The sequence below is a fragment of the Coturnix japonica genome, chromosome 13 (genome assembly GCF_001577835.2).
Source record: "Coturnix japonica isolate 7356 chromosome 13, Coturnix japonica 2.1, whole genome shotgun sequence".
NCBI lineage: Eukaryota > Metazoa > Chordata > Aves > Galliformes > Phasianidae > Coturnix > Coturnix japonica.
Genome location: NC_029528.1, coordinates 3,986,888 through 4,001,748, shown reverse-complemented (window position 1 = coordinate 4,001,748; position 14,861 = coordinate 3,986,888). Strand labels below are relative to the sequence as shown.

Here is a 14,861-nt window from a genome sequence, read left to right as displayed (position 1 = left end):
AGATACGTAGCGCTCGGATCAGCTTTGTGAGATGTTAGTGCAGCACCCTACTGTTTTGTGTCTGCATATTTCTCATTCATTTTCTTATTTCTCCATTCCATTCCCTTATTTTGTTTTGTGAAAGAGAGTTTGTTTTTCAACATTGCAACTGCACGTAGTCATAAATTGGTGGTCTCTACACAGCGTGGCTAAGGTAGATACTGCACAAACGAGCATAGTACAGAACTGAATGCTTTCTCACTAGAGGAGTGAGAGCAAATGCTGATCTCACATCCCTGTAAATTTGATGTAAATCTGCTGAAGCTAATGGAATCTCACAGCAGTTACAGTGAAATGAGATCAGCAGCTGGTCGCAGGCTGACTCAGCTGCAAAGGGAGTGTGCTGAGTTGGTCTGAAATGCACTTCTCAAGAAGAGACGATGGCTTTGGATGTTCCTTAGCAGTGGAGAAACCCTTTTAACTCTCACACAACACAGCAAGGACCTCTCAGTCTGAGATCCTTCTGCAGTTAATTCTTCTGCGGCCATTGTATATATTAAAGTCAGCAGCCCTGCTGTTTAATTTCCTGTGGATGTTTGCAATCTCTGACATATCTCTAGCCCTGGCTGGTTAAGGGAGAGTGGAGAGATTATTAAATTGAAAGGAATCCATTTTGCATAGGAAGAAAACCATACTCTACCTTATGAACATAACATTAGTTCAAGAAGATGCTCAAGCGTTTGACTTGGTAGTTGATCATGCTGGGCATCTTATGGGTACAGCAGATCTTGTAATTCATGCAAACCTCTCATTGAAGAAAATATTTGTCTTCCTATTGACTTGTGTTTATAAAACTTTGAGATTTCAGTCCCCTCTGCCCCTCTTCCCAACCAACAGCCACCACAGAAGCACTTGTGGAAGATGCAGACCTCCCCCATCTGCCTGGGACACATGGTGCTTTGCAGGGAGTGCAGAAATAAACCTTCCCAAGAGCAGGCCGAGAGAACAGGCAGTGAAGGAGGGAGGAAATTTCATGCAGAATCTGGTCTGCTTGTTAGGAGCTGTCTGGTTTTATCTATGCAGTCAGCTGACCTCTGCCGAATCCCAAATGAAGTCATTGCACTGGGACACCCTGCACGGCGTTAATGGCATTTCTCTGATAGTCTTTGAAACGTTGGGAGGATGTACAGCACGGTGCTGTGTGTCGTTGCCATGTGATACTTTGGAGGAAGAACATGTCTGAGCTCATTAGCTTTCTTCTTTCCGCAGGAGGCAATTGTCCTTCAGCGTGTGGGTGGGTTGGATGGTTGGGGGAGAATCAAAAGGGAGTGAAATTGGAGTTTCTGGCACTAACCCAGATTTTATGCCAGCAAAGAGTCTGGATTGAAGCCAATACTGAAATGTAACTATATCCACTTTTGTTGCATTTACTACAGAAACTTGGAAAACAAAGCATGCAGGGCAATGTATTTTTATTAGGGAAATAAATACTGGCCCAAAGACAGAAATCCCCTGGAAATGTGTGGAGAATTGGTATTCTAGGGAATGTCTTTGCTTCCTTTTGGATGCAGATGAGAACAAGCTCTGCCCACGCTCTGAGCTGACTGGTGGCTTTGTAGCTGTATTAGCATGGCATGTAGCCCATATTAATACACCTTCCTTCCCAGCAAGGCTCTTAGTTTATGTTCAGTACCACTAATGATGGTGACCTGGCTCCCAGTCAGTGCAGAGCAGGGCAGAACAAGCTCATGTCTGCCTGCAAAAAAATTCATGGAACCTGGCAGTAATTTCTAGCTGGTGATCAGGGCCTGGCTCCGGCTCTCCATGAGTATATTTTGACTTTTTGAGACCATTCTCCTTGTTCAGAGACTGCAGTGACTCTTCTGTTTTCAGCTGCCTTTAAGTTGCTCGATTTGTGTACGTGACAGCTTTGCTTATAAAGAGCCAACAGAGAAAGGAAGGGCTGTGAAGCTTTGTTTTTGTTCTTTTTGCTGTCTGATCCTGTCATCAGACAAAGACACTGTGGATGTACTGAGAGTTAATAAACTGGTTATTTTCATAGTCATGGCAATCTGCTCAGTGTCCATTGCTTTCAGTTCCTGCTCCTTGCATTCTTTGTTCTCCCGATGGCTGAGGGCATCCCTTTATCCTGCTGCCCTTTTGCTTGCCTCTCACTCTACTGCTTTTTAAGTGCCCAAAACAGTGAAAAGTAAATAGTTATTTTTTCTCTTCTCTCCTGACTGAGTTCTTCTTTCACGCAGAGAAAATACTGAGCTGGAAAGATAATAGTTATGCCATTTCTCTTCACAGATTGTGATCCCCTTCTTCAGCCTATTGATCAAAGACATTTATTTTTTGAATGAAGGATGTGCTAATCGCCTTCCAAACGGACATGTCAACTTTGAAGTAAGATCTGAAAAATGTTTTTATCTCCTTTTGATAGCACTATCTCAGATTGTTTGCCTGCAATTTCAGTGCAGCCCAACAAAGGCTGGATATGCCAAGAGGGACAATCTCAACTGACTGCTTGAAGGTGAAACCAATCTCAGGATGTTTTTCTGACAGAAGTGATGTATATGTTTCATATAAACAAGGCAAACAGACCCTTCTGATTTGCTTCATGTGGGTTGGCTGCTGGAAATACAACATCAGCAATATGCATGATTATATATATGGCTTGGAGGGGAGGATGACTTTCAGAAAACAAGGAGAAAGGTGTTTTCCTTGCAGTTGTAGACAAAGCAGTGTAAAATGCTTTGTCATCCTGTAATTCTGATTAAATTCATTTTTTAAAAAATAAAAAGACATGGCAAATAAATACATAAATTGATGGCAGTCAGTAGATGAAGACTGGAATACAGAAGCAGAATTACAGGCAGTGCAGAGTCTGTTATGCTGTTGGTGTAAGGATTGGAGTGTATCATCTCTTGCTCTAAGTTTTACACAGAAGGATCCCACAGCCCTGGCACTGGGTGGCTTTGTATCCTTAGTAGATGCAGCTCTGTGCTGGGGAGGATGGTTTTACATTCGTGCAGCTTGTTGCTAGTGGCTGTGTGCAGGCACTCACGTTCTTACATTGTGCCATGCACTGCATTCTTGCATTCTGATGGGGGTAGAAATGAAGTGCTTTTGAAAGAGCTGCCCCGTATCAGTGAGAAAACAGTTCTTTGGTTCTCAGACTATTTGTAAATCATCTCTTCTGCATTCTTTTGGTCAGTTGCATTACATTTGCCTTTCTGCTGGGGCCACTGTGAGATGGTGAGGTAAGGTAGAGCCTGGCATCCCCTCAAGTTATATAGAACGTTTTTTGCCATGTGTGTTTACTGTTAGAAGGCCTAAAGAGCTGTGAGGGGCTGGAGTCATTCCACCTTATGTAGCATGCCTAATTCCAGTCCTCCAAAGTTTACACCCTCTGTTCTTGAGTATAACCCATAGCTTTGTTCATGGATATTTCACTTAAATACAGGGACTACTTGCAAGAAGGAATGGAGCATACCTTTCCTCCTTCTTTTCCCAGCAAACGAGCAGTGAAAATCCACCCATCTAAAAGATCCAGGACTCCTTTCTTGTAATGTCCTCGTGGTCAAGGACCCTACATCCTGATCTGCTGCTTGGATGTGGTTGTTTAAGTGAGATAATTGAACTGTAACTGAATGGAATGGGTTTGTGCTTACAGAAATTCCTGGAACTGGCTAAGCAAGTGGGAGAATTTATAACATGGAAGCAAGTGGAATGTCCCTTTGAACAAGATGCTAACATAATCCACTACCTGCACACTGCTCCCATTTTTACTGAAGATGGTAAGACTGTGCAATGTCTAATCACTGAAAATGTCTCTTTATCACTACCAATTAACATCTTGACCCATCTCGCTGACCAGTTCCATTTCCTTCCTTGCTTTCCTGTCACACAGCTTGTTTATTATCCCCAGACTGTCAGCGTGCTTTTGCAGATAAAGCCTTGTACCTCATGAAGCTGCTGATTACTTTTCACTACTCCATAGCTTGTCCGAAAGGCACTGCTCTCTAGGAAGTTGTCGTGGTAACCCTCTTTTTGCAATCAAGAAGCGAGGCCACAGAACCATGTTGTGGGCTGCTCTGAATGTCAGCTATCCCTTAGCCAAATTCATGCAGTGATTGATGGAGCCAGGACTCATCTCTTTTGCAAACCAACACTGTCACCTATGCAGTGAACACAGCTTGAGGCTGTAGTTGTTCAGCTGACCTTTCAATCTGCTTTCCAGCATAACGGGCTGTGCCATTTCATACTGTTTCGTGTTGGCTGCTTCTTGGTATGCTGTCATGCACAGAAACAGTCTACAGCTATGTTTCTATAGGCTGCACAGGCGTTGGGTTTATTTTTCCTTGATTCTTTAGACAGTTTTCTATACTGATCCAAGTTAATCACACCAGGCAGCTTTTCATAGACTACTATGGAGCACTAAATGCTGCCTCAAAGATCCTACCTAAATACTAAGAGAAACAGCTGCCAAAATGGGATAATGAATGTGACTGAAGTAATATGCATTGAAAGGAGACAGCATGGAAGCATTTGTTCTGTATTTAGGCTGTGAAGGGACATGGAGTGAAAGTCAAGTCACAATTGGCGTTTAAAAGTGCAGATTTCAGGCTGGTGACCCAGGAAAGGGTGACCTCAACCCACAAATTGTTGGTGTATTTTCTTTCTCATATCATCTGCCATGTTCATACACTTTGTAGAAACCAGAGCAAGCCTCCCCTGCTACCCAGGGGGGTAGTGGTGAGCAGAATCACCCTGAGTAAAAGTCAGGAGAATGTATTACAGATGCTGCACTGGTATGTGATGTACAGATGTCTGTAGGTCCTTCACAGTGTGTAGGAGCAGTGCCCAACAGTTTCATATTAAAATGGGCTTGAATTATAGCACAGACTTCAATACTGAGATGGTTCCAGTATTAAAGAATTAAGCATCACTAAACAGTCAAACGAGGTCAAACGAGTCAAACATGCAAGTTACAGCCCACTTTATTTGATTGTATTTTTTAAACAGTGAGACATCAGTGTACCAGCAGCTTGTGTAAAGGAAGCTGTACAGCCCAGGTTCATGTGGGTACCATAAAATTCACCCTCGTGGCAAAGTTTTGCAGAATAGAAGACCTGTTTATTTGCTTCTGCTGTGTTCTGTCTCTGGTTTCTGTAACTCATTCTTATCTTGAGGCTGTTTTGTATTCATTTAAGATACCATGCCCCCCTTAGGCCTTAAAGAGATTGAGGAAGATTAAGTGTTGTTAAGCGATGGGAATAGTCTTAAATGTAAAAAGTTTACTTGCTACAATATCAACTCTATCATTTTTTAATGGAGGTCATTTAACTGTTTGACATTATTGTAAGCAGGTCATGCCAACATATTTTAACTCTGGGCTCCTGTTCCATCAAAACTAACCTAAGAGATTTCCAAAGATAGAAATGTGAGCTAAGCAGCAGCGTCCTGCTGATTGCCAGCAGTGTGCTGAGCCACAAACTTATAACAAGCTGTCCTTATTTTGTGTTACAGGATAGGGTTTACGTGAACACAGAGACACAGGGATTTACTACTCCTGTTGAAATAACACATCTTTTTTTTTACCTTTTCCAGGTTTATATCTGGCTTCTTATGAAAGTGAAAGCCCAGAAAACCAGACAGAAAAAGACAGATGGAAATCCTTAAGGTAACCATTCATTTTATCAACTCAATTCTAAAAGTTCTTCCAAAATGCTGCATTGATAGGCAGAGCCTGTAAAGTGCTGGCATTAGAAGGGTGACCTCTGATGGAGGTCTTTTCCATTTATGACTAATTTACAGAACTGGAGCTGCACTGATAAAAGCTAATCTTAATCTGAGATTATCCACCATTTAAAGGACATCATTCTCCACTTGTGTGTTTCTGCAGTGCTGTAGCCATGCAGTAGAGGTCTCCGAGTTTAATGGAATCCTCTTACAGTCTGTGTCTCTTAGAAGAGATGTAACGTGGTTTGGTGTAAATGAGAATCTGAAGGCAGTGATGTAAAAGCAAAAGGAAACAAAAAACAACGCGCTTCATAATGACCACTTATTCATTGTGTTTTAAATTCACAGATCCACTATTTTAGGTAAGACTTGAAGATGAAGAGATTCCTGCAGTAGGTCAAGGAAAAGAAATCCGCAAACATTTTGCACTACTGATTCCAAAGATGCCTGTTTGGGATTTAGACAAATTCTTTTGAGTTTTTTTGTTGGCCTTTTTTTTTTTTTCTTCTTCTTTTACTTTTCCTTTTTCTTTTTTATTCTTTTTGGCTGCCTAACGTGATGGATGAACTGGATTCATCCGCCGAAATCAGAACTGTGCACAAGGACGCTTTTTTAACTCTGAGACAGAGAGTAAGGACAAACATTGATTTGTGGCTGTGCCCAAACTGCGTCAGGATCGCTGGAACTTTTGCCTCTGAAGGAGAATAGAAGAAAATCAGGAGCATGGAGAACCACGGTACTGCAAGAGAGAATGGGAAAGTGTAAAAAAAGCAAAGAAAAAATAGGCATAAATATTTCAGAAGCAGGTGCTTCAGACAGCAGCTCCTCAAACCCTCTGGGGATTATAAAACTGAATCAGACACAGCAGCAATCTGGTTAATTGCTGAATGAAGAAAGAAGAACTTACTCTAACGTTAGCAGTCCCCCGGCCTTGTTGAACAAAGCACTGACTGCAACTGGTATAAGCTTCCAGTGGATGAAGAGGACATCACTCGCTCATAGATTCCCATGTATGTCACACACAGATCATGTCAGCGTGGGAGAGCTGTGCAAACCCCGTGACTTTTTACAGAGAACAATCCTAAGTATGACTATTGCTTAGTTACTATTCCTGCCACTGCTGTTGTTTTTCTTACTGTGAATGCTGGCAGATCTGAGGAGGTTGTAGAGTGTATATGGTATTCCTTAAGGACCCCCTGCACCCAACATTTAAAGCTGAACTGAAGGAGATGGACTCAGTTTACCTCTATTTAATGTGTGTAGCCTATTCCCTAATTTTGTTCCTGCTGATGTGCATCCTTTAGAGGGCTTTATCACACTTAAAGGATACCGCATTATTATACAGTATTATACAGTACTGTTTATTTTGCAATGTGATGCTAAGAGGATAGGAAGGAAGAAGTAATCGCTCTGTGAGAGAAAGGGTAATTGCTTTAAAAAGACGAAGGGTTTCAGACTAGAATTAATGCACTCAAGTACAAAATCCGTCATTCATTAGCAGATAACCACTTTCTTCCTCTTTAGTTTTTAGGTTCTAAACAGTGTCTACCACTTCCTTATAGGTAATAACAAGCAGGGATGTCTTCTTTTTAAACTCGTACAGTGATCGTGGTGCTACTTTAACATATATAAGAAGTGATAATGATAATGAGGATGTTAGAGTGAAAAGCCAGAACAGTTTGTGTGTGGAAGGAGTGTATGTATGTGGAAGGGCTGTTCCCACTTGCCCCCAAGCCCCTGAAAACCTCAAAAAGCTTAGCTGAAACCTAAATGCCATGTGATACTTTGCTTTATTACTGACTTGATGCTGACCTTTCAGATGTTCCGCTCTGCCTATAATAGCAGGGCATAAAACTTTCTTTGAAATCATTAACTGCTTTATTTCAATTTAGAGTGATTCCAAATGGTTTGGAAAACTGAAGTTAATCATAAAATCTGGTTATACTGGTCTGCACGTTTAGACAGAAAGCTGAAACTGCTCCTGCCCACTGCCAGGCCTCACAAAGGTTGTCCATGCCTGAGTGAGGTGTTGAAATCTGAGGCATTGGTGAGGTGGTATTTGAGGGCAGCCCAGGCAGCTGAGCTGATCTTGAGAGCAGTGGCCGGAGACATGCTCTGTGTCATATGCTAAAGCTTGGTATCTCCTGTGCAGTTCTTAGGTTGGGTTTTGATCTGTGGAAACCTGTGCAATCTGTATTGTGGCCACATGGCATCCAGTCTTGCAGCTGGTTGAGATGAGCCGTCAAGGTGAGCAGGGCAGCTACTTGCATACACAGGGATATGATGCAGAGCACTGACTCTCCTCTCCATTTACCTACCAGCGCACAAGTTCAAGCAGGGAGAACATAAAAATGTCATGTCTGTATTCGGGCTCTGTATGGAAGAACTAAGTGTGAGGATGGGATGGTGTCCTTCCAGCCAGGGAGCAGTTATCCCGGTGATGCTGTTGATATACTCTGTTAATGTTCATACATGAGCCGAGAGCTGTACAGGGAAACATGCACACATAGCCATTGCTTCCAGCAGAACCATTTCCAAAATGATGCCATTAAAAAAATTGTTTTATTCCAACCAAATCCAGAGCAATAACCATAAACGTATCCATAAACAACGGTAATGCTTACATGTGTTTGCTAAATGGTCTTCTTTGGGTTGTTTTGTTTTGTCTGCATCTTTTTAATAGACACAGCACGACTTCATGGTAGGATGGGTTTTTTAGTTGTCTGAGACCCACTGTGGGTAGGTGGGCCCCTAAAACTGCTTTTTAAAGTGCAAATGCTCATTTTCCAATGGTCACTAGAGGCCGGTGCAGCCAAGGTGATAACACCCAAAGATGAATCAAATGTTCCTTTCTCATGATATTTTACATCCTTGGGTAATTTCCATGAATTCAGGCAATTCTGTAAGTATGAGTTAAAATTCGGTCTCATAGCATTTATCACCGCTGCAAATGAATTCACATTCGCAGTCCAGAATTTTCAAGCCCTGGCACTTAAAACGGAAGCATTGTAGTTAGATTTAGGGAGGTATTAAGGGCTTAGTAGGACTTTCAGAAGCACCAGATCATCTTCAAGCCTCTATATAATCCCACATTTAAAAGGGTTTTTTTTTCCAAAGGTGCTGAACATCCTCATCTCTCGGTGGATACTGAAGCAATTAATGCTTCATAGAAGTGCATGGCAGATTGATGCCGGTGCACAGAGCAGTATATGATCTCCAGAAATGCTGCTTGCACCTTGCAATATAACTGTAAGGCAGGTGGTCATTAAACTAACATGAAGACAAATTACAGCTATGGCATGGCTTTCCACCACTGTTTTTTGGTGAATTTGCCTCCCTGATAACTGCGTGGGCTAATGCAGCACAGGGAACAGCAAATCTAGAGCTGGAGGTCTTAGTGGGACTTTCAGGATCATCTCAGGGTGCATTAACACCTTAAGCCAGTGAGATGACACAGTCTTTCAGAAGCATTAATTTTGCTTCTGCCTATACAGCAATATTTTAAAAGGCCTACATTTAATAAATCACTTCTGCTGCTCCTCCTGTGCAATCCAAGCAGCAGTACAAGTCCTGGTTTTTTTGACAGTGCCATTCTGCAACATAGGGCAAGATCCAAAGCCCATCAAAGAACAAGCTGTGTGCCTTCAGCTTGTGCTGAAGTCAGCAGAGGAACTTGCTCGGTGCCTTCCAAAAGACAGTTAATCATAGTCTTGCCCTCCATTTCACATCAGTGTCAATCACATCACCTCAATAAAGGTAAACAGATAACTTAAACATAGATCTCCTGGCCATGACTGAATTTGGAAGGTAGAAAACTTGTGGGGTCTCAAGGAGAAGAACCCCACACACCAGGGTGCACTTGCACAGCACATCATTATCCCTCTGCTTGGCAGGTGGTAGTTCTGCTGTACAGCTGGTGGGAGCTCCCCATGTAGGTAGAGAAGGTCTGGAAGCAAACTGTGATCTCAGCAGTGCTGGGATCAACAAGCTGCAGACACAGCTGCTAAGGCACTTCAAATGAGAATCCTTTTTTTACCTCAGCTTGGAAATACGTTATGATGTGGTCAGTATTGGTAAGATAATCACCCACTTCCAAATCAAGCCAGCCCATTACTGACACCTTGGTTAGTTTGTCATGTTTTATTGCAATAGTTTATGCACCTTTTCTTAAAGCACACAAGCACTGGTTTGCACAATGGTAAATCCAGCTTAGAATAGCGTTCAGGTTACTGAATGTGTAGTTGGAATCATCAAAAAGAAAATGTGTTGGTAGAAAAGATACTGTTATGCAAATCAGTCTAAAAATGTGATGCAGTTAACAGTATCTAGCCCAATAATGACTGTGTTATGGGAGAGACCAAACACAAGCTCAGTGATGTACCAAGGGAAAAACTCCAGTCGATTTTGATGGGTTTTGGAGCAGTTCTGCAACTATAACTGTAGCACTACTCAAGGTTATTCGTACGAAGATTACATTCCTTTGGCAATTTAAATAGTCCTTGGCCTTTTGTTAGAGCCAGTTGTAACTCTCAGATGGGCAGGTGCACTTAATAGGGTGAAAATCCAGCCTTGGCCAAAGTCTTCTCTGACATTGCTGAAGTTTCAGAAGCAAATTCAAGGACTGAATTTGATCCAGAGAATTAATTCACATCTGAGAGCAGAATTTGGCCTTCTGGCTTTGAAACCTTTTTGCTTTTTAAAGCGGTAGAAATCAGCCTTACTGTCTCAGGAGTGTATTTTATCAGAAATTAAAACCCCTTTGATTGTAAACTGAGTATTTCCATTGTTACACCTGCAGAATAGGATTGGGTAGAGGTGAGGAAGCATGACAGAGCTCCCTGCTCCTTTCTCAAAGGCTCAACTGTGAGCCAAAAGCTTTCTCTTCTCTTTTGTTATCCATTAGGTGAAATTACCTCAGCATTTGGTGCAGGGAATTACTGAACTGTGTCTGGGGAACAGCACTGACATATCTGGTATCCATACAGCACATACACTGACGGGGGTGCAGCAGTGATAGAAGTTCTGTCATGCAAATTCCTGTCCAAGCCCTGAGGTTTGTGAAGATCCTTTGGAGGACTGGAAACAGAGGAGAATTTGTTCCGTCATTGACAGAGATTTTGAGATCCAAGCAGCAGGTAAAATAAGTACTACAGAATTATGAGTAACACCTTTATGGTTGTTAACTTTTGTATTTCACAGCATGGCAGCAGGGTGGAAAAAGATAACTGTGCAAGTGCTATTCCTATTAATGTCAATGGCAGCTGGGCAGGCCAAGGCAGGAGGGAATACAGTGACACACAGTGATGCATGCAGCAAGCTGTAGCAATACCTTTACATCAATACTGGTTATGTTGGAAAGGAAGCACACTGCCTTGGAGTGCCCCTTTCTCTGCAGTCACCAGGAGCTGCTCTGTAGTCCCTGAGCAGAGCAGGGGTGGCAACAAATAAGTTACCATTTTTTTTTCAGTGGAACAGATTTGGGGGCGGATCTGTTTTGTATTTATTTCTTTTACAGTTCTTTTTGCATATTTCCAGATATGCAAAAAATATCAGCTGCGCTGTCAGTGCGCACAGGAGGCATCACATTCTGCATTTTTATACTATGCAAGATGTATATTAGAAGTTAATAGCTTGTACGGGTGGCATTTCATACCCTCTGCAGAGGTGCAAGACACAGAAACTCAGGCTATAACCTCAATTTAAAGCTAAGTATGGATAACTTGTCTAGATCCCTTGCCTTGCACTGTGGCCCAGCTCAGACTGTAATGCTGTACATTCAGAGTGGCTTGACCTGCCATCTCTCCCCTTGATGCCTTTCCCTCCACAGAATTTTGCTCTATAAACAGCTCTTGCAGAATGCCATGGGAATATTTTTCTGGTTCTCTGCCATACATGGGCTCCACACTCACATACCAGAGCTGTCACTTTAAGAGTCCCTTCTCCCTTCCTTCCTGGCACCAGAAGTACCAGCCCAGACTAGAACTGCAGTGCAGCATTGCTCCCAGGCCTTCCTGAAAGCAGAAGGCTTCAAGTTCAGAACTCACATGTCTTGTAAGTTAAATACCTGTACAGTAAACTTCATTCTGAAATGTGCACAGCCTATTTAATGGAACTGTGACCAGAAAATCCCAGAACCCAGCTACCTTTTAGAGAAATGCAACTTCCTCAGTGAGCTGTAACTGGTCAGTATTGCATCATTGCTTTCATTATTTAAGCATTTACAGTCCCCATCTTTTGGGGACAACTAAGTGTGTGATTGTTTCCTGATGTTTGGCATATGAGTACACAGAGTCCAGCAAATGGGGGCTACAGTCTAGACAGCTGACATGAGATGTATTTTCATAACAGCCCAAGCTGGATTAGTGCTTATAGCATGTCCTCACCTTGAAGAAGGAACTGTTCCAGTAAAATCCTCCAAACTCTCAGAGCTTTGTGAAAGATACAAGCTATTAGACGTGTTCTGAGGTAGGATTCTGACAAACGGGCAAGTACTTCCCTTAGGAGTCGGCCTGTGAAATGAAATAAAAGTGCCAGTATGAGACACAGATGGGAAATAAATTAGCCTCTGGGTTTTGGAGCTCTTCACTTTTAGCAAGTCTTCATCAGTATGTGAAGGTGAGAAATCAGAATCACGGAATTACAAATCAGATTGTTTGGGGTTGTTTTTTTCCCCACTTTTAGCAAGCCCTGTGAAATGTGTCAGTACCAGCTATCTTAAACCTGTACCCTAAGAGCACATTACTCCAAACATACATTCACAGTCCTAAAAACGAGTAAGCAGAATTGTCCTTATGGCCAGACTGAGGAAGTGAGAGATGTGTCTGCGGTCACCTGGAAAACACGTGCTTTCAAAAAGTGACCCCAAATTGTTTGCAACTTTTACATTCCAGCTATTCTAATTCCTTGTTACTACTGTGCTTGGGAAAAAAAATATGGAAATAAATTAGTTTTTAAGGAAGAATAAGCTAGGATATAAAGGAACTATGGATTAAAAGACTGGTAGGTACTGATTGCGTGATGAATAGGAACGAGGGGCTGTGTTTTTTCCATAGTTTTTTTTTTTTTAAATTAAGCTATTTCATTTGCAGGCCGAACTGAATTCCCTTTACCCTCCACAATACACAAACCATGTAGGTTTATTGGAAGCCCTCAAAGCAATGACCAACACTTTATCAGCTGCGCAGGCAGAGAACAGTAAGGTTACTTGAAAGTGGCTGTTATGATTTGGTGACTGTACATAGATATTGCAAAATGTTAATGGTAAAATGCATCCTGTACCCCCATAAACACTGCAAGAATAGCATGGTCATTGTTATGCTTTATAGCTGTTGTGGAAGATGTCTTAACCCGCGTCCATGATGATAGTGCCAATCCTACTCCCATGCCTTTTTATACAGTTGTGGTAAGATTGTTATGAAATCCTTTTGTCAGTCATGTTCAAGCTAACTTACCTGTGTATAGAATTTATATATTAAAACCCCCCTAATTTATACTGTGTTTTAACAGTTTGCCTGAACTGTCTCTGGTTTCTAAATTTTGTAATGTGAGTGTCGAATAAGAAGAATAAAAACAACTGGCCCAGCTGTATGTATTTTGTTTCCCAGTTTTATTTCAAGTAGAGTTTTCAACGCCTCTGAGCTACAGAACGAGCTGAAAAGAAACAGGGCTGCTCTGAAACACCAAAAAACATAAAGATACTCCTGACTCAACGCTGCAGCTCATGAATATACAGATAGGTGTGAAAGTACCTGTGCTGTCTGCTGTTCCTTGCTTCTACTGCACTGCTTCTCTCTTCATACTCAGACACTTGGAAGACTGCATTGTGCTGTACACTGCAAGGAAAAGAGACAAGTTCTATTGTTTCCCACTATAATGTGTTTTTCCAAATAGGAGTCGAGGGCTCAAAATACCACAATGATCATTGTAGCCTGGCCTGAACGTTTTCAGCCTGTTCCTATAAAGCTCTGTGTTACAACTGATGTTTAAACATGTTCTTTTCATTATTGGTATTGCAGTAGTTGGAGAGCTTCTACTGAGGACCCATTTCAGTATGTACAGTAAGACACATCCATGCTTCAAGGAGCTTAACATTGTTTTAAAGAAAGAGGTTTAGCGGTGGAGTTTCCTTGACAAAGCATTACACTGCTCCTGTGGGTTGCTTTTGGTTCTGTCTGGCTGTGTAAGCAGCAACACTGACTGCAAAGCCTGCAGAAATGAAGGGTGCACCCCTTGCTCAGCCCAGTGCTCTCACAGTGGCACAGCTCTTGCCAAGTGCAACTAACTCTGGCTGGGCTTCCTCCAAGCTGGAGCTTATTCAGGCTTCCCAGTGTCAACCCCCGAACCTTTATCAGGTTAAAGCCTTTCAGTCCTCAGAAGGCTCAATTAGGCCATAAGCAGAAAGAGAGAGAAGCTGAAGTTTCAGCAGCGCCTGTGAGCCTTGCAATAAAAGGGAACAGATTGGGTCAGTTCAGCCCAGGGTTGACCCCAGAAGTTAAAACCAGAGTACACATAGGAGAGCAAACATCTTGGCTTGTCTGCCAGTCACCGAGGGCACAGCATTCTGATTGCCCTTTGCAGACTCACACAGTGTATGGATGTAACCAAACAATGAGACAACTAAATGAGATTTACATCTCCTGAATGGCATCTGTGAGGATGGATCACCTATTGCTGGAAGGTTCTTGAGAAAGGAACCAATACCAGATTGCATTTTGAGGGCGATGTTGTGAATGTAGCTTTTCAGGCACGCACAGATGGGTTCCACCGGGGTAATTACACTGCAGTCATGTCTGCTGTTGAACAGAACAAAGTAAAGTGTGGTTCCATTGTGTGTTACTCTCTCAAGTTGTGCACACATTTGGTGTTGTACGAGCTAATTAAACAAGGATATATCTCAAATAAACTAAAGGAAATGCCACATGAATTGGCAACAGAAGGAGCTTGAAATGCACTCGAAAGAGTTTCCCTCCCATTTTCATCATGATTTAGTTCCTCTAATTTGCTTTTTCATTGTTAGATCACTGGTATTTTAGGAACGGCCATTTCTAGACGTGCTGTCACTCTCTTTGCACTACATCACTTGATCCTGGCCAGGGAACTTCTGCTTTTATCCTCCTCCACCACCTGAATTCCAGCAC

General features: G+C 42.2%; 1 protein-coding gene across 4 annotated transcripts in view; it reads left to right on the top strand.

Moving 5' to 3' along the window:
* The window catches only part of RASGEF1C (RasGEF domain family member 1C), a 68,246-nt gene extending 54,933 nt beyond the window's left edge, over positions 1-13,313 (top strand). For all 4 annotated transcript variants that reach the window (XM_015875614.2, XM_015875615.2, XM_032447387.1 and 1 more), the window contains exons 11-14: positions 2,290-2,385; positions 3,656-3,779; positions 5,593-5,665; positions 6,073-13,313. In XM_015875614.2, coding sequence (XP_015731100.1) covers positions 2,290-2,385; positions 3,656-3,779; positions 5,593-5,665; positions 6,073-6,097 — 318 coding nt within the window. In that variant the 3' untranslated portion in view covers positions 6,098-13,313. The remainder of the gene's footprint in view (positions 1-2,289; positions 2,386-3,655; positions 3,780-5,592; positions 5,666-6,072) is intronic.
* Positions 13,314-14,861: the final 1,548 nt, after the last annotated feature.